General features: G+C 53.8%; 1 protein-coding gene across 1 annotated transcript in view; it reads left to right on the top strand.

The window, feature by feature from the left end:
• Window positions 1–26,581, top strand: part of SHROOM2 (shroom family member 2) — a 131,320-nt gene that overhangs the window by 57,792 nt on the left and 46,947 nt on the right. Inside the window, 5 exon segments of the mRNA XM_004758807.3 lie at window positions 5,143–5,294; window positions 18,488–18,619; window positions 21,768–23,900; window positions 23,902–24,241; window positions 25,733–25,830. Of these exon segments, the coding sequence (XP_004758864.2) occupies window positions 5,143–5,294; window positions 18,488–18,619; window positions 21,768–23,900; window positions 23,902–24,241; window positions 25,733–25,830 (2,855 nt within the window).

Raw genomic sequence — 26,581 nt, forward strand, 5'->3', positions numbered from 1 at the left:
CCTGGACCCTTATGTCATCCCCGCCCCCCACAGAAGTCCCCCTCCTCCCAGCCCCCGGTAGCCACAGGTCCCCCACCTGTCTCTGTGGATTTGCATATTACAGACACTTCAGCTAATTCACGTGAATGAGAGCACGCAGTATGTGATCTTCCGCCGCTAGCTCCTTATACTTTGCATGAGGTCCACGGGGGTGGGGGGGCAGCAGGAGTTCACACTTCATGCCTTGTCATGGCCGGATCCCCGCCAGTTTGACCCCGCCGCACTCTCATCATCGCCTTGCCACTCGTTCAGTTGGATTTTAGTTCCAGACCGTGTGCGCGCATATATTCATTTTTGAAAGCCTCCCCAGGGACCACGGGCACACGTCCTCCATCTGGAATGCCGGTCGGTAACTCAGGGTGCGGCCTGTGTGGCCTGCCGTGGGCACTTGGGGCTTCCGTGCTGGATGTGCAAAGAGCGTGGCACATGGGCGTGCATCGTGGGCATGGAAGGGTTTGTCTCTGCTTGCCTGCCCCTTTGCGCAGGGCTCTTCCGAGGTGAACCCAGGGACCTCAGGGACTTTGCCTGACTGCTGCCAGCCACAGTGGCTCTGTGGTGGCCCCCATGTTCTGCAGACGTGTCGCGTGTGTGGTTTGCTGTAAAATGCAGACAGGCGTCGTCCTTCTACTCCGTGGCAAGCACAGACGTCTGGTTTATTGTTCACCAAGTTCAAGCCTAATGGATCCTACCTAATAACTGTTTTGCGGGGTGGCGGGGGAGTACAGAATGGAAGCTTTCACGGCTGCTCTTTGTCTTATAGCTGCTTCCCCGATAAGCACAGTCAATACCAAAGAGAAACTTTTCTCTTGGCAAAGAAGCCGGCCAGGAGCTAAAAACCCAGCAGCTCTATGTGCCCAACCCAGACCTGTTTTTTCTGGGAAGTGTGGGTGTGGAGCGTGGTCAGGACGAGGCGGAAGGGTGCTTTGCAACGCAGTCTTCATTTACAGACAAGAAGTCACAAGATCTTCTTGGCGAAGCCCCCGGAGACGACCGTGCTACAGAGGGTCTCACGGAACTGGTTCCTAGGAGGGTTAGTGGGGGTGTGACCAAGAAACCCACCCCATGGTAGCTGAGCCAGACCCTGGTACCTGTCCCTCCTCGGACCCTGCAGGGCGTTCATCAGAGTGGTTTTGCCTCCAGACTTTCTCGTAACACTCGGATTCGGAGGCAGTTCCTGTAGAGAGGGCACTTAGGGTCGCTACTCCAGCGGGCCAGAGTCCTTTTCTTGTTAGAGACTCAGGAGGGTGTGATGATGCTAAGAGTACGGAACACGAAACTTAACCGTTTCCACCACTTGCAAGCGTGTGACTCCGTGATGTTGACATTGGCATAGGGTGACCCTTAACGAACATCAGGACTTTTTTCATCTTACTGCAAAACCGTGACTCCCAGTGCCCCAGCCCCTGCGGACCTTTGTCCTGTGTGTTGTCTCTGTGAACTGGCCTCTTCTGGGTCCCCCTGAGCGGGCTCACACAGCGCCTGTCTTTCTGTGGTGGCGTATCTCACGGTGCGTTACGTCCTCAAGGCCCATCCATGTGGTAGCGCATGTCGGGCCGTCCTTCCTTTTTAAGGCTCACCAACATTCCCTCGTGTGGCTGGACTGCATTTTCATTATGCATTCATTTCCTCATGGACCTTTCAGTGGTTTCCACTTGGAGTGCGTAAATGTTAAAGGGGAAAAACAAAATTGTGTCCTGAGAAATCAGAATGAATTGTACATTGTAAATGTGCATTTCTGAAAACCACTCAAAATACAGGCCATGATGCCTGCGCGGCTCGGTGGGTGAAATATCTGCCTTTGGCTCGGGTCATGATCTCAGCGTCCTGGGATCCAGCCTTACATCAGGTTCTCTGCGCAGTGAAAAGCCTGCTCCCAACCCCCAACCCCCACCCCCCCCCCTGCATGCTCTCTCTTTCTCTCAAATAAAAAATTTTTAAAAATTGCAAAAGCTCAGCCTCTACCCTGGACCCGCTGAATCCGATCTGCATTTTAAACCCTGGGAGATGGGTCTGCACAATACAGTTTGGGAAGTGTTGGTGTCTGAAGCCTAGAAAGGTCTTGGAGGCAGGAACTCCCATCTTGCAAGACTCCCCTCCCCCCCCCCCGCCCCATGTAGCCCCGTTGCTTGTACAGAGGACTTACTCTCTAGATCGTTAGTAGAAGAATAAATACCAAGTCTGAACTCACCCACGTGATGGCCTTTTTGCATTCAGCCCACCAAAGCATTTAACTGCTAGTGTTTAGGCACCCGTTAGTACCTACAGACCCAAGTTACTCTCCGAGTGCGCTCTCTTTATATTCTAGATTGTTCCTTGCCCGTCCCGTGCCTGGTGCTTGGCAGGCAGGGTGGTAGAGATGCAAGGGATCTAGGCACTACTTGGGCGGAGTCTGAGCCCGCAGGTCCTAGTGTGGGAGACTGGTGCTGCTGTTCCAGGTAGGGGCCCCTGCTGGTAAGCGCCCCCGAGGGGTCCCCCCGACTAGGACTCTGGTGGTGCTGGTGGCAGTGGCTCCTGGGACGTTCACTCGTCCTCCTGTATCTCCTGCCCTGTGACCTGGCCCCTTTTCTGCCAAAGTTCTAATTACTCAGGTTTCCTGCCATGTAGTTCTCTGTCCGTGGTTCTTTCTCTGTCTAAGCAATGTCCTTCAGTCTCCGCACTCCTCCCGTCCTTAAATACCTTCTGCTGGGGGTCTCTCCATGTGTGCACCACCTGTCCCTGCCCCTGGGAGCCCTCCTCCCACCCCCAGCTGCCCACTGCACCCTCCACCTGGATGGCCCCTTGGCGTCTCCCAGGGGACGTGTCAAAACCCAGGCTCTCCACTGCGTGTAACCTGCGCCTTGCCCGCACACAGCCGGGGCTGTAATCTTGGGTGGGTGGCAACTTCCTTACAATCTGTCTGTTACCACCTTGGGATAAAATTGTCTAGACTCTTGAAACCAGTTATTAACAAAAATCCGAAGCAGTCCATTCGGTGAACAGTAGCCATTTAATTTTGTTTATGGTGTTGACTTGCAACGAATAATTGCTTGGTGAACCGAAGAGTTCGGCTGTCCTTGATCCAGGTAGAGGTTTTAGGAAAATGCCGTGCACTTGCAGAAATGAGGCATTGTCGGTCACAGTACCCGGCGGTTCAGCCGCACAGGGAAAACGCACTGCTCCAGAAGGTGCGGAGGGCTGTGGAAGTAAGTCGTAGCTTAGGTGTGGCCAGCAGTGGACCAGTGAGCTGTCGGGCTGTACACAGATAGGCTCGTAACCATGAACTGTCTTCACTAGTTTTCATAGCAGTTTGTAAAGAGAATAGTTTTTTGGTCTAAAACCGGGGTTGGCAAACTTCTCTCTTTTTTTTTTAACAAGCCAAGTAGTAAATACTTTAGGCTTTGTGGGCCAAAACACTCAATTCTGTCCTGTCACAGTAGATAAACAAGTGGGTGTGGTGGTATTCCAGTAAAATTTTATTTACTGGGGGGAAAAAAAAGGCAACTGGCTGGGTTTAGCTCATGGGCCCTAGTTGGCTAAGTGCTAGTACAGAAAGCGGGCTGGGTTTGTTGTTGCTGAGTTGATGATTACTGTATAGGAAAAGCCAGGGTTGGAGTGCCTGGGTGGCTCAGTCGTTACGTGTCTGCCTTTGGCTCAGGTCATGGTCCCACGGTCCTGGGATCGAGCCCCACATCAGGCTCTCTGCTCAGCGGGAAGCCTGCTTCTCCCTCTTCTTCTGCCTGTTTCTCCCCCTGCTTGTGCTCATTCTCTCTATCAAATAAATAAATGAAATCTTTGAAAAAAAAGGAAAATTCTGATTTCTCAGGATTAAAGTTCTCAAATGGGCAACCTTGAAGCTTTGCGTGAGTCACTACATGTTCATGCATACGTGTTTAGCACGGAGTCATGCAGAGCGTGAAATGATCTCATGAGGACTGTAGTCGATGGCTACGTGTTAGCAGGGACGTGGAGGAATTGGAACGTTTGGATGCAGGCGGACGGCCTGACCGCTCCTGCAGAGCTCGCCACACGCGCCCTAGGAGCCAGCGGCTTCATTCCTGCGTGTAGACCCACGGGAAGTGACGACACATGCTCACCCAGAAGCTCGAGCACCCTGTTCGCAGCAACATAACAGCCAGAAAGGAAGAACTGCAGTGTCCAGCTGCTGACGAACAGATAAGTCAGACGTGGCAATCCGTGGGAAGGGATGTCTGTCGTTCAGCCACAGAACGGAGTCAAGTCCTGACCGCGGCTAGCACGTGGATGAGCCCTGATGCTCTCTGTTGAGTGAAAGAAGCCAGGCACAAATACCATGTGTCGGGGGAGTCTTTTTTATTCTTTAATTTATTTCTGCAAGAGACAGTGAGCCAGCATGAGGGGCAAGGAGGGTGGCTCAGAGGGAGAAGCAGACTCGCTGCAGAGCTCAGAGAACCACACAGGACTCGATCCCAGGACTTTTGACCTGAGCCGAAGGCTGACGCTTAACCGACTGAGCCACCCAGGCGCCCTGTAGGACTCTTTTTATATGAGTTGTCTGTACAGGCACATGCATAGAGATAGGTAGTAAGTTGGTGGGTGCCAGGGCCAAAAGGGCTCAGGAAGTGACTGCCCACGGCTGCCAGGTTTCTTCTAGGCATAGGGAAGTGTTCTAAAATGGGACACGGTGCTTGCACAGTTCTCTGAATATACTAAGTTTACTTGTATATTTATATGGGGGAGCTTTGTGGTTTTTCAGTTCTTTCTCAAGCAGTTACAGAAATCTAGGTGTGGGATTCATGTACGAGAAATAATAAGTAATGAAAACGATCCACCCTTTCTGCTTGGATAGAAGAGATCCAGGGGCCGAACCTGTGTCTCTGGGTCTGCGGTTCCAGGCTGTGAGTGTTCCTGAGCACGAGGGCTCTTTCCCGTTCCCCCTGCGAATGGTAGCCCCGGGTGAGGGGTGTGTCCCTTCTTCCCCAGGTAGGAATCAGTGCAGCATCAGGGCCCAGGAGGGGTCCGAGCTGATCCCAAAGCCCATCATAGATCCTGTGGGCCCCCCGCATCGCCTCTGTGTCGTTTCTGGCTGAGTTCTGAGCACTGGGTTTGCACATTTGGAAGCTCACGAGACGTGCTTCTCTGCCGCAGATTGAAGAAGGAAGTAAAGCGGCGGCGGTGGACAAGCTGCTGGCGGGGGACGAGATCGTCGGCATCAACGACATCGATCTCTCGGGCTTTAGACAGGAGGCGATTTGCCTGGTGAAGGGCTCCCACAAAACCCTGAAGCTCGTAGTGAAAAGGTAAGACCTGCGCCTCATGCCATCTTTACAGACAGAGTGGGTGAAGATACAGCCTATGCAGCCCATATGGCCTGTCTGTATCCCCACACGCAGTCCCAGCGTGGGCTTGATTGCGTGTGTGTATGTGTGTCTGTGTGTCTGTGTGTGTGTCTGTGTGTACACATAGAATTACATCTCTTGGCCAAGGATGAATCCATCGTCAGAATCTCAAAATATGCCTTCTTGTATTCTTAGGGATTGTTCATCTGATTTATGAAGTGAATTTTGAAGGCTTTGATCTTTTCTTCTAAAAGAAGTAGAGCAGCAATGCACTACGCCTGTGTTCCAGACGAAGTGTTGTTCCTGTCGTTTCCACAAGGTGGCAGGCTGCTGCGTTTTCTTTTTTTATGCTAAAATAAAGCCTGACTGCGCACAGAGGGAGTTTCCAGCGCTGGGCTGAGGTCTTGGGGGTGAACAAGCTGCCTGTTCCTACAAATCAGATGGCGAGAGAAGTTTGCAGGACTTGAAGAGGGTGGAAAAGCGGGGCGCCAGGGTGGCTCAGTTGTTAAGCATCTGCCTTCGGCTCAGGTCATGATCCCAGGGTCCTGGGTTCGAGCCCTACGTCAGGCTGCCTGCTCAGCGGGAGGCCTGCTTCTCCTTCTCCCATTCCCTCTGCTTGTGTTCCCTCTCTCTCGCTGTGTCTCTCTTTGTCAAATAAAGTCTTAAAAAAAGAAAAACTTGATAATCTTTCTTAAAAAAATAAAAAAGAGGGTGGAAAAGCTGAATTAGGAACATGATGCTTTCAGACATGGGAGCTCCAGCAGGACTCCTGGACCCCCGTAACTTGGGATTTGTGGTCTTCATAAAGAATTATTTCCTCATCTTGCATTTTCTGAGTTGGCTAATTCCTAGTACAGTGTTTGCATGCCCCCCTGCACCCTCCCCTTATTCATTTTTTATTTTTTTAATTTTAGCAGAATTAGTGCAGTCTTTCTAAGCTTGGCTGTAAATATATTTTTTTAAGATTTACTTATTTATTTGACAGAGAGAGAGAGCGTGCACAAGAGGGAGCGGCAGACAGAGGGAGAAGGAGAACCAGGCTCCTACAGAGCAGGGAGCCTGGCACAGGACTCGATCCTGGGATCCCGGGATCATGACCTAAGCCAAAGGCGGACACAACCGACTGAGCCATCCAGGCGCCTCTTGCCTATAAATTTTTTCAAAACTAAATGGACTCAGGCATTTACTTCAGTTTTTAATACCAACTTGAAGCCCTGTTCCCAAAGGACTTTTTTTTTTTTTTTTTGGACTCAAACCATATCGAAGGAGGAGGCTCAAAAACAAGGAAGAAAAAACAAAACTCTTAATCCGTTGCCACACTGAATTTGCGATCTCATTTCTAAGTGGTACAGGCTGTCGTCTTTGTAAGTCAGAAAAATAAGGGAGCAGTTTGGGAGCCGTTTGGAGAGGATGAGGTAGAGGAGAGATGCTGTCATGTTGTAAGTGACTCGTCTGGTGTCGTGTTAGTGACCTTACTAAGGCAGGGTGTGTGTTCTCGAGGCACGCTGCGGGAGACAGCGCAGTGATGACGGTGGGAGCGGAAGCTTGGTCCACAGAGGTGAGCTTGGCGCTATCCACGATCTCTGGGCCTCCTCACCGGCCCCTAGGATGCCTGGGGTTGCCGTCCGTTGTGTCCCCTGCAAATCTGCAGCTTTACTTGACTGTCGAGCGGGCAGACAGTAGAGTAGCCAGGCCTGTGAGATGGTGAGATTGCGGGGACCACGCACAGACCTGATATACTGCCTGTTAGAATGCGGATTAGACAGGCTTTCTGGTGGGGGCTTTCGCAGCGTGTTTCAGACGGCGTATCTGGGACGCACAGTGTGCGTTTCTGGGATCCCAGATACTCAGCAAAGGGAAATTACGTGAATGGGAGACCATCCGCTGTGTAAAATGCTACTATCACGAGTGCCATCAGCATTTGCTGACACGGAAGGTGCCCCACAGGGTCCAGCTGCGCGCAGTGCATACAAGCAGTCAGAGAACCGTGTATGTCCTATTCCTCCAGGTGTTTTTAAAAGATTTACGTATTTCTTAGAGCAAGTGAGGGTGGGGTGCGCGGCAGAGCATGAGAAAGAATCCCGAACAAGACTCCCTGCCGAGTGGAGAGCCCCATACGGGGCTCGATCCCAGGACCCTGAGACCATGACCTCAGACAGAAGTCAACAGTCAGCCTCGGAGCTGCCTGAGCCACCCAGGCGCTGCCCGTTCCTACAGTTTTAATTTTTTTTTTAAATATTGTGGAACGATATGTATAGCATAAAACTTAGCATCTTAAACATTTTTTTAAGTGTAACTTAAAGTAGCATATTACTTCTATAACAATAACAACCATTGAGCTTGTTGCATTTTTAAAGAGTAGGAGCTTTTGGGGTTCTGTGTGCCTATGTTCCTAGAAGTCAGCAGGAGGTCTGGTCCCCAGAAAACCGTCAGATGTGGCATCGTGTTCTGTTCTAGGCCAAGCCCCAAAGGGCATTTATGTATTACTCTGTGATCAAGACAAAAAGAATGACCCTGGAAAGGGTGGGTGTTTGCGTGCCGGCTACAGTAGTCTCTCAGGCTAAGTTTTTATTCTTCATTTATTTAGTTCTTTTTTTTTTTTTTTTAAAGATTTAATTTATTTATTTGTGAGGGAGCAACAGTGAGAGAGATCACAGAGGGAGAAGCAGGCTCCCCACTGAGCAGGGAGCCCCATGTGTGGGACTTGATCCCAGGATGCTGGAATCACGACCTGAGCCGAAGGCAGACACTTCAACAACTGAGCCACCCAGGCTCCTATTCATTTATTTGAGAAAGGCAGCACGAGAGGGGAGAGGAGCAGAGGCAGAAGCAGACTAACCACTGAGCAGGGCGTAGGGTTCAGTGTCAGGACCCCGACCCGAGGTCATGACCTGAGCCAGAGGCAGATGCTGAACTGACTGAGCCCCCCAGGCGCCCATATCCAGTTTTCTTTAAATCAGGGCTGCACAGAATAATTATCTGGTTTAAATGGGAATTCATGGTTTAAACAATATGCATATAACAAGATATAAAAGCAAACCAAGCACTGTGTTAACTTTTATTTTTTTGCAAACATACTTTTATTTATGTTGGGTTTTTTAAATGTATTTGACACAAAGCACTGTATCAGTTTGAAAACAGGTTATTGTGGAATTTTTAAAAATAACTTTGGATTTTTTTTTTTAAAGATTTTATTTATTTATTTGACAGACAGAGATCACAAGTAGGCAGAGAGGCAGGCAGAGAGAGAGGGAGGAAGCAGGCTCCCTGCTGAGCAGAGAGCCCGATGCGGGGCTCGATCCCAGGACCCTGAGATCATGACCTGAGCTGAAGGCAGAGGCTTTAACCCACTGAGCCACCCAGGCACCCCATCTTTGGATTTTTTTAAATATTTTATTTATTTGAGAGAGAGTATGAGTGAGAAGGGCAAGCAGAGGAAAAGGGAGAAGCAGACTCCCCACTGAGCAATGGAGCCCTATTGAGGTCACCATCCCAGGACCCTGAGCTGGAGGCAGATGCTTAACCGACTGAGCCCCACAAGCGTCCCTGGATTCATTTGTAATTCTCTATGTGGGTATTACTTTTGCTTAGTAGAAAAAAGTGTGAAATGGTGTTTGTTTATTTTTAAGATTTTATATATTTATTTGACAGACACAACGAGAAAAGGAACACAAGCAGGGGGAGCAGCGGCAAAAGGAGAGAGAAAAGCAGACTCCCCGCAGAGTAAGGAGCCCAGTGTGGGGCTCGATCCCAGGACCCTGGGATCATGACCTGAGCCGAAGGCAGGTGCTTAACTGACTGAGCCACCCACGCGCCCCTGGATTAATTTTTAATACTCTATGTGCATATTACATTTGCCTAATAGAAAAAAGTGCAAAATGGTGCTTTGTTGAGAAACATGAATGAAATTTTCTAACCCGGTTAATTAGTTAATATTAGGGCCCGCAGCTCTCACCCAGTACATGGTGAATTACTGCTATAAAATCCTGCAGGTGCAAAGTAAGTGTGAAACCTCACACTAAGTTTCTAGATTTTCCTTATTACAGAGGCCTCGATGTACTTTTAAAAATAATTTCTCTGGGGCACCTGGGTGGCTCGGTCGTTCAGCATCTGCCTTCAGCTCAGGTCATGATCCCAGGGTCCTGGGATCGAGACCCCCCATCAGGCTCCCTGCTCAGTGGGGAATCTGCCTCTCCTTCTCCCACTCCCCCTGCTTGTGTTCCCTCTTTCACTGTGTCTCTATCAAATAAATAAAATCTTAAAAATAATAAAAATAATTTCTCTGAAATGGGTAACACGTATTCTTCTCTCAAATTAAATCTGTGCCTAAACCCCACCATTCTCCTCTTTGCCCGTCCGCGGGCAGCCGCCGAGCACGCATCTGTCCCACACATCCGTCAGCCTGGTCTAGCATTCGATGTAGCGCTCCAAAAGAGATCGTGTACTGTTCAAAAAAAAAAAAAAAAAGGAAAAAAAAGTGGCTCGTTTATAAAAAGGCGCCCTGTAAATTATTCCTAGACCAAACTCCAAACGCACAAGTGCCCTGTGTCGCCCTCCCGAGGAGTGTGGCCGAATGACCAGTGAGCTTCTCCGGCTGTCGTTTGACTTCATTCTACTACTATCTGCCGCTTCCCCAGGTGCCCTGAGAAAGGGGGGCATTTGTGATAAAGACCGACAGTGGCCAGCACGGATTTGGTGCTTCTGGGAGGTTACGGGGACGGGAGTGTGAACCTCCGTGTCAAATGCTGACCCAGAGTTTTGGGGGGTATTTTTGTTTTGTTTTGGTGTTAAGTAGGGTCTGCACCCACATGGAGCCCAGCGTGAGGCTTGAACTCAGGATCCGGAGCTCAAGACTCTGACGCTGAACCAGTGGAGCCATCCAGGCCTTTTTTTTTTTTTTTTTTTTTTTTTTTTTTTTTTTAAGAGTTATTTATTTTCGTGACTCGGGCAGGGGGAGAGGGAGAGCGGCATCCCAAGCGGACTCAGAGCCTGACACGGGGCTTGATGCCACAGCCCCAGAACCATGACCTGAGCGGAAACCGCGAGTCGGACGCCCAGGCGCCCGCGCCCCCCAGGTGCCCCACTGTTGGCTCTCTTTTCCTCCTCGGTTGGCTTTATTTCAGTGTGTGAGGCGATCAGGGGACCCAGCAGCCAGGAAGGCATCGCCGTGGGCCAGTGGGACAAAGCGGTGGCCTCCTGTTTCAGGGGGCACGGGCGGTGCCGATGGGAAGCCGGGGCTGGGATGGTGTCGCGTCGGAGCCGGAGCCGTGCGCAGATCTCTATCTGCGTCCCTGGTGACATTTCTTTCCCAGACAGATGAGAGCGAGCGCTTCCCTTCTGCCCGAGTGGTGTTGGCTACAAACAAAGGGCTGTAAATGGGATCCCCCACAGGTGCACACATGCCCAGGCGGTGTGTGCCACCTGTCAGATGTGGAGGCGCGACGGGGTCACCTGCCCGGGGCAGGGGTGGGGGAGCAGAAGGACTGCAGGACCCTGAGGCCAGCCCGAACGGGACGTCCTTCCCTCCCAGGCCCTCTGTGGTCCTACTCGGCCCAGAAGTGCTGCTCGCAAGAAGGTGTGGCACGGAGACGGGAACCTTTGCCCATGTGGGTGCGCACGGTTGTCATCTGCCCAGGGCCCGTGCTGCAAGGGCTGACCGGCGGCTCTGCAGGGGTCCCCTGCGGGCGTCTGCACAGACAGCCCCGGGCGCTCTTGCTGGGCAGCACCAGGGGCTTAAGCAATTGTGCTTAGGGAAGGTGAACTGAGACCGGAAACTGGGTCACAGGTGGCGTTTCCCTGATCCCCGTAGCCGAGGCGACAGGCCTTCGCCGTGGGAGAGGTGTGCGGCTCTGCCCGGGGCACGCGGTGCGTCGGGGAGGGCAAGCATCTCGCTCAGAGCGGGGGGGGGGGCTGTTGCCGTGTGATTAGATAAAGTGCGGGCTGCAAGCTGGGCATAACGAGCGCCGGGCAGTCCTCCATCCCCCTCGCTTCGCAGGTCAGCTCCTCGCAAGCTCGGAGAACTTCCAATAGCCTGTGGAATGTTTCTTTTCCATGTCATGCCATTCGTTATTTTGGAAAGCTTGCCATCGCCCTTTTGGCTTCTCTTTCCAATCCTTGTGGTAATCCTAGTTTTGCTTGAAATGGAGTCCGGCTGCCAGGCACATCGTTCCTCTGACTCTCAGCCAAGACTCAGAGCTGCCGTGAGCAGTCGGACCAGGGCCGAGTTATCAGTAGGGTTTTGTGGACTCTTCTGCCTCTCAGTGGGCGGCCCGACACCAGCTGTGACTCTGATTACGGCCACTAAGCTTGCACTAAGCTTGCATCTGGGAGCAGATTAAGGCCCAGGGTTAAGGCAGGTTCTCTGCGGGTGGTTGTACAGGTTGGCGGGGCTGTGCAATGATTCCATACATGAAGGAAGGAGGTTTCAGATCTCGTGCGTGCAGCCATGCTTGCCATGAGCAAACTTCTTGGAACATGCGTTGTTTTCTGGAAGTCGCTCAGTTGCAGCGAATTTCACAGCAAGCCTGTGTTGTGCCGTGCCCTCTGCTCCTGGCTGCTTGGAGCTGTCCTGGAGCAGGTGGCTCTGTGCGTGGCCCTGACATGGGGTAGCACAGATGTTCCTCGAAGCAGCTTCTTGCAGCCATGCCGCGGGAGCACAGGGATGGCCAGCACGTCCGCAGGTTGTATCCGCCCTACCTTCCCCTCCTGAGAGCTCTTCCTGGGACAGAACCTCTGTGTGTGTGTGTGTGTGTCTGTGTGTGTCTGTGTGTGTCTGTGTGTGTCTCTGTGTTGTTGCAGGCTGGGAGCCTTAGTAGGGGTGTTGGCAGGTGTCCTTGGAACCCTGTACTCTCAGAGGCCAGTCTGCAGGTGTTGGCTGTAGTGTCAGGGGAAAAGCTTCTGTTTCGAGCATTTTGGGACTCATGACTGTTTGCTCCATGCCTATTTCTTGTTAAACAGAGCAGACCCAGAAATTAACCTGCACAGATACCCTGACGTCTTTGGGCTCTTTTCCATTGTTGTTTTTATTGAGTAAAATCAGGAGAAAAAGAGAAGAATTGCTTCTCTTCAAATGTAGGCTCAGCTTATGGCTTGAGCGATTTGATCACATGAATTTCCATTTACATGAGACATTTCATATTCTAAGTCAAGGAGGGAGTGGTAAAAAAGTTAAGATTTTTTTCATTGAACAGCACATAAGTGATGTTTATAAAACTTAGTGTGAAAACTTTGAGGGTTTCTAATAGGTTATGCAGAGATGTTTTAATAATATGCAGAGAATGTTTTATTTATTCATTATTTAATAATGTGCAGAGAATGTTTTACTTATTTTCATTTCTTTTATATATGACTCCTCAGCCCTGTTGCTGATGCTGAGAGTTGTTTATAATCAGTTTTATTAATGCCTGCACATTTGAGTGTCCTGAGTGTCTTTGGCAAAAAAAATTTATTCTCTTGAAACGTAACCAGGAAGTTGGGTTGGCGCCCTTTTAAAGCACTGAGTTGGGCTTACTCGTGTGTTCGTCAGTTGACATAGTGGACATAGGCGGGTGAGATCGTCTTTCTTTTTTTCTCTTTTCTGACACGAATCGGTTTATTGATGTGAAGATGATAGAAGTTACTAGAAAAAGCCAGTCATTTGGGTTTGTTCCCGTTCTGGCCATGTTCACAGCGTGACCTTCCTACACGGTGTTTTGAGCGGACACACGCAGGGGCAGCACCAGAGGCCAAACCAGAAACGAGGACTCGCCCTTGTGGGGGGGGTGAGGATGCAGGGCGCCCCGGCCTCGGGACAGGAACCCTGGTGCTTTCATGCGGTGGGAAGGCCACTTCTGAGCCTGGCCTCTGTGCGAAGTGTGGCTTTGATGTCTGGTGTCCATTTCGACTACTTAGATCCCTAGGAATTTCTATCTGAATTCTCACCCTGTTTAAAAGCAGGGACTGTCTGCCCCGTACCCCACAGTAGACGTAAGCCAGCGTGCCATCCCCAGGACACTGTCACATTGTCGCACCACTGGCAGGGAGGGGACCCGTGTGCCAGGTATGGAGTGCTGTGTGTGCTCCCGCAGCGGGTTAGAAGCGCTCCAGGGAGAGGTGAAGGTCACAGCATGAGGTCCAGCCCTCCGGGAAGTAGCCGGCCACTGAGTGTGCTCATAGGCACAGACCGGGAAAGCTCGAGCACGAGCTGAGCCAAAAGACGTCAAGAGGAATGGAAGCAGATCTCAGCAGAGTCTTTCTAGAGCAGAGGGCTCTGGCGTGTCCTTGGAAAGCTGAGCCAGGGCTGAGCCGCCAGTCTGGTCCCACGTCAGCTGTACCAGAGCCTCCTCAAGAGATGGCACCCAAGGGAGCGCAGGGAAAGGGAGCCAGAGGCAGAGAGCATGGGGCCCGAGCCCGCATCTGAATGTGCCAGGAAGGTGAGCACAAACGCATCAGCCCACCCAGGCTGTGCCCAGCCGATGCCCATGCTGCTGGCCCGGGGGCACATGCCACACGACAGGTTGGCTGGATGCCTGAGAATGTGAGGGCTTGGGCTTCCTTCTGCGGCCACTGGGAGCCGTCGAAGATTCTGGAGTGAGAGCAAGAGCTGTCCGGAGCAGAGTTGCCGAGTTGCAGAGATCTGGCAGGAGCTAGATAGACGCGCAGAGGGAGAGGCTGGTCAGGACATGGCCTTCCCTAGGCTTGGCAGAGACAGGAAGTGGCGGGGTCAGAGCAAGGTTGCTTTTGTGTTTGTAGACTGGTGCTTTTTCTTTGTTTCTTTTGGAAGGAGTAAGAAAGATGCTGGCACTCACCCCTTCTCCAGCAGAGACTCCTCACCCTCCACCCCCACCTCCTCTGCTGGCCTGGACCCGCTCCCCTCCTTGAATTCCGGGGGCTGTCTGCATAGGGCCAGTCCTGCGCACTCGGGCTCCCTGAGAACCATTTGCCGCGTTGTCCAGCTCCCCCTTTCTCTGGAACCCAGGTGTTTCCCAGTCCAGGCCCCCAGATGCTTTTCTGTGAGATGCTTCCACACAGCCCTGTTGACGTTTCTCCCGCCAGGAGCCTTCCCCGACCCCAGTGTTGCCTGAAAGCCCTCACGCCCTGTGCACGGGCCCATCACGGTGTGCACCCAGAGCCGGGGCCCCTGGCCTCCCCACCGATGGGTCTGGTCCCATCAGGCTGATGGAGCTTGTGGTGACGAGGCACAGACTGCGTTTGTCTTGTGCGGCAGTGCCTGTTGGCTTCTCATTACGGAACTTACCCAGCACTCACGGGACTTTTCTTTTGGGTGCGGGGCGGATATTGTTCTTTATGACAATGATGAACATTTTATTGAAGCATTTATCTTCATATTTCCTTTTTGTAAAAGGATTTCTGATATCTAGATTTGTTCTTAATTTTCAGGGATAGCATAGCATTTTTCAAATCTGTGATCTAAATCCTGTCCTTCCAACATCCCCTCAGAGACTACCTAGCATATAAAATTATTTTAAAAATTAACATAAATTTTGTATTTTGTAATTTGTGGGAAAGGCATTAGGAGAATTGTCATTAGGGTGAATAATTTTGTCTGGAGTACCAGAAAATATTCATGGTCAGTACTGTGGCTTTTCAGTATGTATATCAAAGGAATATTAAGCACGGAAGAGAGATTTCGTTTTGGAAGAGGGACAGCGGCCTGGGGGAGTGCACAGAAGCCGGCGGGCTGTAGAAGGAACGGACCTGCTGTCTGCAGCATTCCCCAGGTCGTCTAGAAGGAGATGGGGCAGAATGCGCACACGGCGCCTGTGGTCTTCTGTAGGTTGTGGCCCACTTTCCTCTGGTCTTCTCAGTGCCTTCTTCATTTTTAAATGTTCCATATTTTCTTTTCTTTAAGATTTATTTATTTGAGATAGAGCAAGAGACAGAGAGTGCACAAGCAGGGGGCAGAGGCAGAGGGAGAAGCAGACTCCCCGCTGAGCAGGGATCCCAATGCAGGGCTCCATCTCAGGACCCCAGGATCATGACCTGAACCGAAGGCAGATGCTTCACCAAGTAAGCCCCCCAGGCGCCCCGTGTTCCATGTTTTCTACAGTAAGCGTACACCGTAAGGATTACAAATGTCAGTAGCCCTTTGAATAGAAAGGATTTCTTCCGTGTACACTGGGATGACCGTAGTCCGGGGTGCCTCTAGACTGAACCCCATTTCTGGTAGTCCTGGTATTGTGGGGCTCAATGCACAGTGTGTGGCATTGTTGGTCTTTGTCTGGGGCACCCCTGCCCGCGCCACCCTGCACAGAAGCAGGACCTCGAGTGCCACTGGGACAAGCTAAGCTGCACAGGCCTTCGTGGTTCCAGTGAGCTGCGTGCCTGTCCGCCACTCGTGGCTCATTCCAAGGCCAGAACTGTCCCTGCCACACAGCAACAATAGGGGCGCTTGGGTGGCTCAGTGGTTAAAGCCTCTGCCTTTGGCTCAGGTCATGATCCTAGGGTCCTGGGATCAAGCCCGTGTCAGGCTCTCTGCTCTGCGGAGAGCCTGCTTCGTCCTCTCTCTCTTTCTCTCCACCTGCCTGCCTGCCTCTCTGCCTACTTGTGATCTCTGTCTCTCTCTCTGCCTGCCTACTTGTGATCTCTGTCAAATAAATAAACAATTTTTTTATTATTTTATTTTTTTATTATTTTTATTAAAGATAAAAAAAATTTTGTTTTAAATATTAAAAAAAATAATAAAGCCACCCGAGGGGCGCCGGACCGGGGTGGCTTGCTCTGTCGGCAAAGCGTCCACCTTCGGCTCAGGTCATGATCTCCAGGTCCTGGGATGGAGCCCCGTGTCGGGCTCCCTGCTCAGCGGGGAGCCTGCTTGTGCTCGCTCACTCCTCTCTCCGTCAAAGAAAAAAGTGAAATCTTAAAAATAAATAAATAAATAAAGCCACCTGTGTGAAAAGAAACCCCACGATCCAGCGAAAAGGAGGATCTTCAATCCACTTGCAGTTCTGCTGCCGCTGGGTCTGGTTGAAGCGGAGCCAGAGGCGCAGTGACTGTATGTGCACACTGGGTGGCGCCAGAGCGCTCGGTCCCCAGAGCCTTCCTGTCTCGCATCCGCCCAGGGTTGGGACTGATGCACACATGGGTGCCCAAGGTCCTCCTTTCTCTTATCAACAAGTTTGAACCAGGAGAGGGGCTGACAAGCAGGAAGGAGCTGGAACCTTGCTAAATACGTTCATTATGCCCTAGGATGTTCAGAGGACCTGCTGCAAGCGCCTGTGTTTTAGGAAAACATCACTGTGTCCAGTATCCGTGAGATCCTTGTTTATAGCGGATAGGTGTAACCTCATCACTGTGTTATCATTTGTTCTTTTTAATTTTTTTAAAGATTTTGTTTATTTATTTGACAGAGAGATCAAAAGTAGACTGAGCCACCAGGCACCCCTCATTTGTTCTTTTTCAAAAAAATTTTTTGGAAGCCTGGGTGGCTCAGTGGGTTAAAGCCTCTGCCTTTGGCTCAGGTCATGATCCCGGGGTCCTGGGATCGAGCCTCACATCAGGCTCTCTGCTCAGCTGGGAGCCTGCTTCCCTTCCTCTCTCTCTACCTGTCTCTCTGCCTCTTGTGATCTCTGTCAAATAAATAAATGAAATCTTTTTTTAAAAAATTTTCTAACATTTTATTTGCACGTGAGAGAGAACGAGCACGAGCAGGGGGAAGGGGCAGAGGCAGAGGGAGAAGCAGGCTCCCCGCTCAACAAGGAGCCCAATGCAGGACTTGATCCCAGGACCCTGAGAATCATTACCTGAGCTGAAGGCAGATGCTTAACCAACTGAGCCACCCAGGTGCCCCTGTTCCTTTCTTTTTTAAAGCCCTTAATTCATACTACAACTGCTGACTATGTCTTCTTGAAATAGATTTGCATCTGTGTGGATTATCCTTTTAAAAAAGAGAAAACATGCTTATGCTTGGAACACTGCTACCCCAGTAAGCCAGCCCGTACCCCAGTCTTGCCAGTTGCAGGGTTGGAAGATGTTGCCAGAGAAGACAAGGCATTTTCCTTTCCTGGCCTTTTTTTTTTTTTATTTGTTTCCCTTTGCCTCCATTCTCCGTCTAGTTTCTTTCCTTCATTAATTAACTATAAAAGAAGATGAAAGAAATTGTGGATATGGTAGCACAAAAAAAGACATCTGAAAATGAAATTCACAAGGCCAGAACCTTTCTTACGAGGATTCTGAGGAACTCTATGAGGTACAGTTTGGTTTTCAGTCCCTTTACTTCTGCGGTGCGATGAATTTGTTTCTTCTGTGGTTTTGTTCATGGGGAAACTCCTGAAGTCAACACATTCCACATGTCCGTACCCAGCGAGGCACATTTTGAGGTCTCTCTGTGTTCTTGAAGGGGATGTAGGCTGTCCAGAGCGAGCAAGTTCTGTGCCACACAGGAGAAGCGGAGAGTGCGAGCACAGGCCGGTGGGCCGCCTTCTCTCGGAGGCTGTCAGGTTTTCACGGCAGCCCCGCGGACTTCCGACTCCAGTTCCCTTCCCGCACCCAGGCAGTGCAGCCGGAACACCAGTGTGCCCGCCGCGGGGCGGTGGGGACCATGGGGTGGGAGCCCGGGCAGGGCGGGCCGCCGCCTGTAGGTCTAGGACCTCACGTTCCCGGAATGGGGACACTTAGCCGACTTCGCAGACGCTCTGAGGGGCCCAGGGGAGTGAACACACGTCCGCAGGTCTTCGTTCACGTAAGTAAGTGTCTGTGTCTCCTGGGTTAAGTGAGTAAGTCACGGCGGCCTAAACTCTGCATGACCCGGCGGAGCGGGGCACTCTCGGAGCTTCTGTCCTGTGCGGTCCGTGTTCCGCAGGGAGGCTGAGGGCTGTGCACATAGCGGTGCAGAAGCAGAGACGGAAGAGTCTGTCTGCGGTCGTGCTGGTGGCCCAGGGGACAGCAAGATGGATTTACTGCTGGGAATAGATGTTGGAAAATAAGGGTTAATTCACATGTGGAAGCTTGAGATGGTCTCTGCATTAGCATGAGTTCTGTATTAAGAAATGTGTCACACACCGTGTGTTTCATGTCCAGATCCAGTGGGAAGCACCTGGAGGCGATGCTCTGAACCGGACGGAAGTCACCGTGACTTCTTTTCCACGTTGCACTTCTGTCTTGGCACGGAGTCTTCCTTTGTTCAGGGTCCCTGAGCCGTCTGCGTTCTTTTTCAGGAAGAATGAAGTGAGCTGGAGGCCTCACTCCTGGCACGCCACCAAGTTCTCCGACAGCCACCCTGAGATGGCAGCAGCGCCGTTTCCCCCCGCCGGCGCCTGCCCTTCTTGGCACGGGCAACACCACACCAGGTAGGCACGCGTCTCCCACCGGGACGGGCGGTGTCCGTCGCTTCCCAGCCCTGCCACGAGAGCACCTCTCTCGCCTTCAGAACAGCTTCGTCTTTCTGATGAGGAAAAGCCACTAGCACAGCATTCCTGGTAAAACTTTCCAAGTTTTTCAGAGTAGGGAGGTGGCCAACCTCTGGGAACAAAACCTGAAACATCAAGAGCAAGGATTAGTAGGTGTGCGTTCTCCTTCCGGTGCTCAGTCCGTCGGCAGCCTGAGAGCTGGGCTTCTTGCCTGAACGCCTTTGGGCCAGCTGCCAACCTGACTGGGGCAGCTACCATGCCACCCGCTTGCCCACAGCCACCACCATTCTTTTGAGATTTTTGTGCCTAGATTGGAAGACAGGCGCTACCTACGGGTTTGGCAAGTGTAGCTCACAGAGGCTCCCAGGCAGTCCTGGGAAGCATCAGCACCCTGTCCCCAACGCCCAGGCTCTCCTGTGGCAGGACAGAGGAAACCAGGGCTTCACAGCCCACACGCCAGGCTGGCAGCCAGCCTTGAGGGCCCAGTGGTGGTTCCCAGTAAGTGCGAGACCAAGACGGTGGGAGCTCTTGGTTGGCAAAAGGAGGCGGCGTTCTGGTCGACCTGGCATCCACATATCAGGTGCAGAAGTGCTGCTGGATGAGGTACATGTGTGACAGCCCCACAGCGGTGTTGGCTTGAGGAAACTCCAGCTAGGCACCCATCCTCTTGGGTCAGCCCCCAGCGTCATCACAAGTCTCCTATTAAAAGGATGACGGTGACAGCAAGTAGTGTGGGTTTGATATGTGTATCTATGTTTGTAGGTGTATCTGTGCATGCTTAGGATGTGTGCACGTGTGTGTGTGTGTTTGTGAGTGTGCGCCCTCAGGGCACTGGGGGAGGACGGAGTGGACGGTGTTCTGTGTCTGAGGGGCACCTGCTGTGTCCGTCCAGAGAAGGGTGTAAAACCCCCACAGTCCCCTCCCCTCAGGAATACCTCCCTGTCCCCAGGAGCCATGAGACCTTCAGAGCATGTAGGTATAATCTTTCTCCCCGTGTTTTCATTTGTCTTGTTGCTGTTGTTGTTAAGAGTCATTTAGCCGGTGCAGTCTCCTCGCTGTGCTGACATGGCTTGCTTTCTTATCCGGGTTCTCCCCAGACCTAAAGTAGCAACAGTTGTGGGCAGTAGGTTTTGGTTTTTGTTTTTCTGACCTCGAAGCCTGAAGGTTCCAGCTCCGTTGAGCTTTCGTGAAAGTGTTTTCAAGGCTGGATAAAGAGCTCACCACAGAGGGCCCTTAGGCTCCCCTGTGCACTGTGACTGCCTGGTAGAATGCAGACTTGGTGATGAGTGTGCATCACCCAGCTTGTAGCAGTAAGCCTGGCTTTTGCATTTCCTCCTCCTAGACCCCGTGCTAGTTGCAAACCAGAATGTTTGCAGTCCGGGTACAGCTCCGATGAACTCTGCCAGGCGTCATAAGGCCCCTGGCCCCGCAGTGTCGTGTTTTGCTGAAAACGCCTGTCGCTGGAGTTCTCTCAATCACGTGTTGCCTTCAGTGACAGCTGAAAGGAGTTGATGGTACTTGAATGCTTAGGTGTGGAAAAGTCACATTATCCTGCACCTCCTGCATTTTTTAAAATTTATTGTTATTGTTTAGATATTGTCAGAGGAAGAGTGAGCACAGCAGGGGGAGCGGCAGGCCATGAAGAAGCCGGTGGCGGCTCCTCACGGAGCAGGGAGCCCCATGTGGGGCTCAGTCCCAGGACCCCGAGATCATGACCTGAGCCAAAGGCAGACACTTCACCGACTGAGCCACCCAGGCGCCCCGGACGTCCCCTTTCAATGTGAAAGCTGTCATGGTTCAGTAGGTCCTTCTCTGTTAGTCATTCGAACAAAAACCCTTTCGTATGCAGGGGTCCACAGACCTGCTCTAGAAAGGGCCATGTAGGAAGTATTTTAGGTTCCGTGGGCCCGTGTCTGTTGCCAGTTCCCCAGCTCAGAAGCAGTCACGGATGGCCCCTACTGGGTTCTAATCACACCTTATCTGTAAGCAGTGACATTTGAATTTCTTATCATTCTCATGAGTCCTGAAATGGTCTTTTGATCCACGTGCCCCCAACCCTTTAACTGCCTAACCCCCGTGCTCACGGGCTGTGGACCGCCAACTGCCGTACTTTGTGATGGAGGATGAAAGCGCTCACGTAGGCAGAGTCTCCCCGCTGCTGACCGCTGTGGTTTTGGCCACCCTGAGGGCAGGAGTGTGTACAGCTAGCACATGAAGGCATGTGTTTGGGGAAAGAGCATCGAGTGAGTCGGGCTGGGTTTTTTCAGCCTGTTGTCAGAGTTACTGTTTCAAATGCTGTGCTGGTGCCTCTCCCTCTCTCACTCCTGCCTCTCTGCCTACTTGTGATCTCTCTCTATTTTTTTTTTTAAGATTTTATCTATTTATTTATTTGACAGAGAGATCACAAGTAGGCAGAGCAGCAGGCAGGCGGTAGGGGGAAGCAGGCCCCCCGCCAAGCAGAGAGCCCAATACGGGGCTCGATCCTAGGACCCCAAGATCATGACCTGAGCTGAAAGCAGAGGCTTTAACCCACTGAGCCACCCAGGCGCCCTGATCTCTCTCTCTATTAAATTAAGGGGGAAAAAATCCAAAAAGGGGCACCTGAGTGGATCAGTGAGTTAAGCCTCTGCCTTCAGCTAAGGTCATGATCTCAGGGTCCTGGGATCGGCCCCGCATCGGGCTCTCTGCTCAGCGGGGAGCCTGCCTCTCCCTCTCTCACTCCTGGATGCCTGGGTGGTTCAGTCAGCGAGGTGTCTGCTTCTGGCTCAGGTCACGATCCCGGGGTCCTGGAGTCGAGTCTCACATCTGTCTGCTTCTCCCTCTCCCTCGGCCTGCCGCTCCCCCTGCTTGTGCTCTCTCTCTCGCTCTTTTTCTGTCAAATAAATAAAATCTTTTTAAAATAAATTTTAAAAATAATAAAATGCTGTGGTGAGGTCCCCTGTCAGGTCAGGTCCCCTGTTCTGGGAAGAGTTCTGGGCGTCTGGATGTCTCGTGCGGGCCATCGGCATTCAGTGTGCTGTCGCGCTCATCTTCCCCGCCGCTGCTCGTCGATTCTAAAGCAGACTCCCCTGTGCTCCTTCCCTGCTAGCTCTTCGTCTCACGACCTGTCGGGCCCGTGGGAGCAGACAAACCTGCAGCGAACCTCGGACCATTTCAGCTCGCTCGGGAGTGTCGACAGCCTGGACCAGCCTTCCCACCACTACCCCTCCGGACGCCTGTCTGCGGCCAAGTCCAACAGCAGCATCGACCACCTGGGCGGCCAGAGCAAGCGGGACTCGGCCTACGGCTCCTTCTCCACCAGCTCCAGCACGCCTGACCACACCCTGCCCAAGGCCGACGCCTCCTCCACAGAGAACATCATCTACAAAGTGGGCCTCTGGGAGGCCTCCAAGCCAGGTGGCAGCCGGCAGGGCCAGGCTGCCAGCGATGCTCCGGGCCTGGAGGAGAGGCTCGGGTACTTCCCAGCCCGGGTCCCCTGTGACAGCCGCAAAAGCCCCAGGCCGGAGGACAGTCCTGAGGCCAAGCTGGCCACCGCCGGGAGGTCAAATTTTGGGCCCGTCTGGTATGTCCCTGAGAAGAAAAAAGCACCTTCGTCCCCTCCTCCGCCCCCTCCCCCTCTCCGCAGTGACAGCTTCGCAGCCACCAAGAGCCACGAGAAGACCCAGGGCCCTCCATTTTCAGAGGCGGCCAACGCACAGCACTTTCTGGGCCTGACTCGGGCCCAGCCCCGCAGCGACTGGAGAACAGAAGCTGCCGATCCGTGGAGGCCAGTGCATCCCAGTGGCAGGAGAGCCGTCGGGAGCTCGGACTGCGTGCCGGACGTCCCCCTGGACGGAGGAGTGCTGCCCTCCGACCACAGGGCCGGCGGCCTCCCAGGGGCCCCCGGCCAGCTGCAGGCCTCCCTGTCCAGCACGGATGTGCGCTTCCCGCCGTCTTCCCACGGCTGCCAGCACCCACGCCAGTACAGTGACGACAGCCCCTTCTCCCACGAGGGCCCCAGGGCCGCCACGTCGCTGAGGGAACAGCCCCGCCTGGCCTTCCCCGGGAGCCGCCAGGAGCCGCCTGCTGGCCGTTTCCAGGACGACAGCCCCCCTCAGGTCAGGTGGCCCAGTGCCACCAACCAGAAGGGGGACGGCGGCGGGCAGAGCCGCTACTACTGTGTGACTAGCAGACATTGCCCGCAGGGGAGCACACAGGCGGCATGGCTGCACGAGGAGGCCTGGCAGCCTGACGTGGTCCTGGGCGCCCCCGAGTACCCTGCCTCCCACCCGATGGGCCAGAGGCCCCGGTGCTCCCTGCTGCAGCCCGAGGTGGCCGCAGGCCCCCCCGAGAGAGACGGGAGTGACCCAGGGGACCGAGGGGCAGAGGGCCGCTCCGTAGCATGTGAGGACACAGAGGGAGCCAGGCCCGTGGCGAAGGCCGGAGCGAGGGGCTCTGCGGATGGCTTCGCATGGGCGGACGGCGAGAGCAGCCAGATCTCCCGCCAGAAGACCCCCATGCTGCACTCGCTGACGCGGGAGGGGACGCGGCGGCCCGAGAACGGGCAGGAAACCCACACAGAGAGGCCGCCCCCGACAGATGCCCCCGGGGGCAAACCGACACGGAGGAGTGACCGGTTCGCCACCACCCTGAGGAACGAGATCCAGATGCGACGGGCCAGGCTACAGCAGAGCAAGAGCACGGTGGCGCTAACCGGGGCAGGGGGCGTGGCGGGGGAGGCCGCCGGCTGGGGGATGCAGCACGGGGCTGCCACCAGCGCCACCCCAGAAGGGTCCTTCACGGGCACCTACAGAGACCACGTGAAGGAGGCCCAGGCCCGGGTGCTCAGGGCCACGTCGTTCAAGCGCCGTGACTTGGAGCCCAGCGCAGCCGATCCTTATGCAGGGTCACCGGAGCACCGGGCTGAGGACCACGGCACCGGTCCGGACCCCGTCCCCCGCGTCTGGGAGGGGGGCTCGGCCAAGCCATCCCCGTCGGGAGCAGGCGGGCCGCACGTTCCCCGCATCGGAGGCCGCAAGCGGTTCACGCTGGAGCAGAAGCTGAAATCCTACTCCGAACCAGAGAAGATGAACGAGGTGGGGCTCTCGGGGCACGAGCGCCCTCAGCAGCACCCCGGGACATCCGACGAGACACTTGGCACGTTCGCCGACCGATGGAAGTTCTTTGAGGAAACCAGCAGACCTGTTCAGCAGAGACCGGGGCCGAACCCAGCGCTCTGTGGTCCCGAAGGAGAGGCTGGAGAGGCCGCAGACAGCAGGCCGCGGGTACGAGGGTGCAGAGCCTTGGTTCCAGAAGCGGGCCCGCACCACCTCCTTTGGAGAGCACCCCAGTGGTCACGGAAAAGCGGGGAAGGTCGGAAAATGGGAACCGCCCCAGAGACTCGGGACGTTTGCTGAGTACCAAGCGTCTTGGCGGGAACAGAGGCCAGCTCTAGAAGGCAGGAGCTCCGGGCGGTACCACTCAGCCGACGACATCCTGGACGTGGGTCTGGAGCAACACGAGAGGCCGCAGTACGTTCACGGGCGGTCCCGGTCATCGCCATCCACGGACCTCTACACGCAGGTAAGCCTCGGGCCGCAAGCGAGGGGGCTGTCCCCCGCCTGCCGTCCTAATCACTCAGAGAGGAGGCCCCGAAATAGAACGGCCCGAGTCAGTGTGACGTGTGCCCAGCGGTTTGAGCACCCATGTGCTGTAGCCCTTCTGGCGTGGCCCTGTGGGAAAGGTCCCTGGGGACAAGTCAGGACATTCGTGACCCCTAGAGGGCCATCTTGGCGTGCAACTCTCGAGTCCCTAGCCGTCTCCTCCTCTGTCACTACAGCTGTCTTTCCCCAGGTGAACGTGCCCCAGCCTTAACACTACGCAGAGAATTTGGGGGGGGTCCTAGAAAATGGCTGCTTCTCCTCTGAACCAGAAAGTGGTACTTTGGGGAAGTGTAGGGCGGCCTGTCTTCAAGCCTTCAGACCATTTACAGTTTTTAGTGTTTGTTCTTTTCATTTTTTCAGGTTTTTTTTTTTTTTCCCAAATTTTCAGAGACTGCTCCAGGGCCGATGTAAGTTAGCACGCGTGCATTAAACTGTTGCACTTTTCAGTCAGGTGAGAGTTCTGACGGTCAGGGGAACGTTAAGCTTGCCGGAACAACGGAGTACTCAGAGCCATAGTCAGAGTCCGTGCCACGCGATCCCTCCCTCTCTCTGCCTGTTCCGCCTCTTTTTTTTTTTTTTTAAGATTTTATTTATTTATTTGCCAGACAGAGATCACAAGTAGGCAGAGGCAGGCAGAGAGAGAGAGGAGGAAGCAGGCTCCCTGCTGAGCAGAGAGCCCGATGTGGGACTTGATCTCAGGACCCTGGGATCATGACCTGAGCTGAAGGCAGAGGCTTTAACCCACTGAGCCACCCAGGCGCCCCCCCTGTTCTGCCTCTTAAACCTATCTCTGTGTTTCAGAGAAAAGGTTTGCAGGGCGCGATGCGGTTTCTTTTCCCAAGAAAAAGTCATGGGCTCAGGACGCGACAGTGTGTCTGTGTGTATAAGAAGGGTGGCCTATTTGTCCATGGCGCCCCTGAGCTGACAGGCCTACCACCACCGCCTGTGTGGCTCTCTGTCGTGGCTGGGTCCCAGCCCGCGGCCCGCGAGGCCTGACCTCGGAGCCTCCCACGCTTGCTCAGGCCAGAGAGAAGAGCCCCAGACTCTGCCCAGTGCTAGGGCTTGGGGCTTTGCCGCAGCGAGCTGTCACCGGCTGTGTGCAGGCTGGTTTCTGTCTCATTTCCGCTTGGGCCGGCTGTGTTGCGTGGCTCCACGGGCCTCCCTCTGGCTTCCCGCCCCCTGCCTGGGACAGACGTGGACTCATGGTCTGGTGCATTCGTTTTGACAGACCGGTTTGGAGAGCTGAGCCAGCCGGCCCCGTGGCCGAGCGTCAGCACGGGACGGCAGGCTGCGTCACTGCCTTCGTGGTCCAGGCCCGCAGGGCAAACCCACAATGAGGGGGTTCGTAATAACAGACGTCGTACAGGAGGCGGCTTGGTGACTCGGTGTCTCACTGTGCTGCTCTTGGCAGGAAGCTGCCATCGGACCGCAGCAGTCCGTGGGGGACACTGGTGAGCGCAGAGAACGTTCCTCCGCAGTCTGGGCCGAGGAGGGACAGCCCCATCCGAGGTAGGTGAACTTTGGGTGTAGGGTTGCGGAGAGGACGTGTCGGGGGTAGCCTTCTTTGTGGCGGCTGGGCGCCAGTGAGCATGACAGGGCATGTTTGTGGCCAGAGCCGGACGGGCCGCCAGCAGCTGTGGATTGCGGCGTGCTCGGTGCGGGGCGGCGCGTCCTAGGCAGAGCCCGCGGGCCGGCACCACTGCCGGGATCAGGTTCCCTGGGCCCAAACACCTTTGGGGCATCCTCGGGGTGCAGAATGGCTGCTGGGTTTGCTGGACAGCAAGCTTCTTTATCTGGAGACGATGAGAACTCTGGTGTCGCATGCGGGGAATGGAACGCTTCCTGCAGACCGCGGGATCAGGGGGTGTGCTGGGCCGCTCGGGCAACAGGTCCACGTTGGGAATCACCCGGACGGGTTGTCAGGAAGGAACAAGCCAGGTTTTCTCAGCGGGGCTTCTTTTCAGCCTGAAAATAGAAACGAATTCCGTGGGGCCCTCAGAGGGTCAGAGCATCTTACGGAACGGTGGATGCCCGAGAGCAGGGCGTTTCCGGGCCGTGTGCTGTACGTAGTTCTAAAACGCAGCCAGTGTGGCTGTTCAGCTGTAGTGAGGATGGATGGATACGTGGATGGACAGACAGACTGTCATCTCGCCCTTGACACGCGTGAGGAGGGAGGGAGGGGAAAAGCGTAGATGCTCTAGGACCTGTGGGGTCCCCTTATTTTAAAAGGGCTGATAGAAGCATGGAAATAAATGTACAC

This window comes from Mustela putorius, unplaced genomic scaffold (genome assembly GCF_011764305.1).
Source record: "Mustela putorius furo isolate JIRA1106 unplaced genomic scaffold, ASM1176430v1.1 tig00003836_pilon_pilon_pilon, whole genome shotgun sequence".
Classification (NCBI taxonomy): Eukaryota; Metazoa; Chordata; class Mammalia; order Carnivora; family Mustelidae; genus Mustela; species Mustela putorius.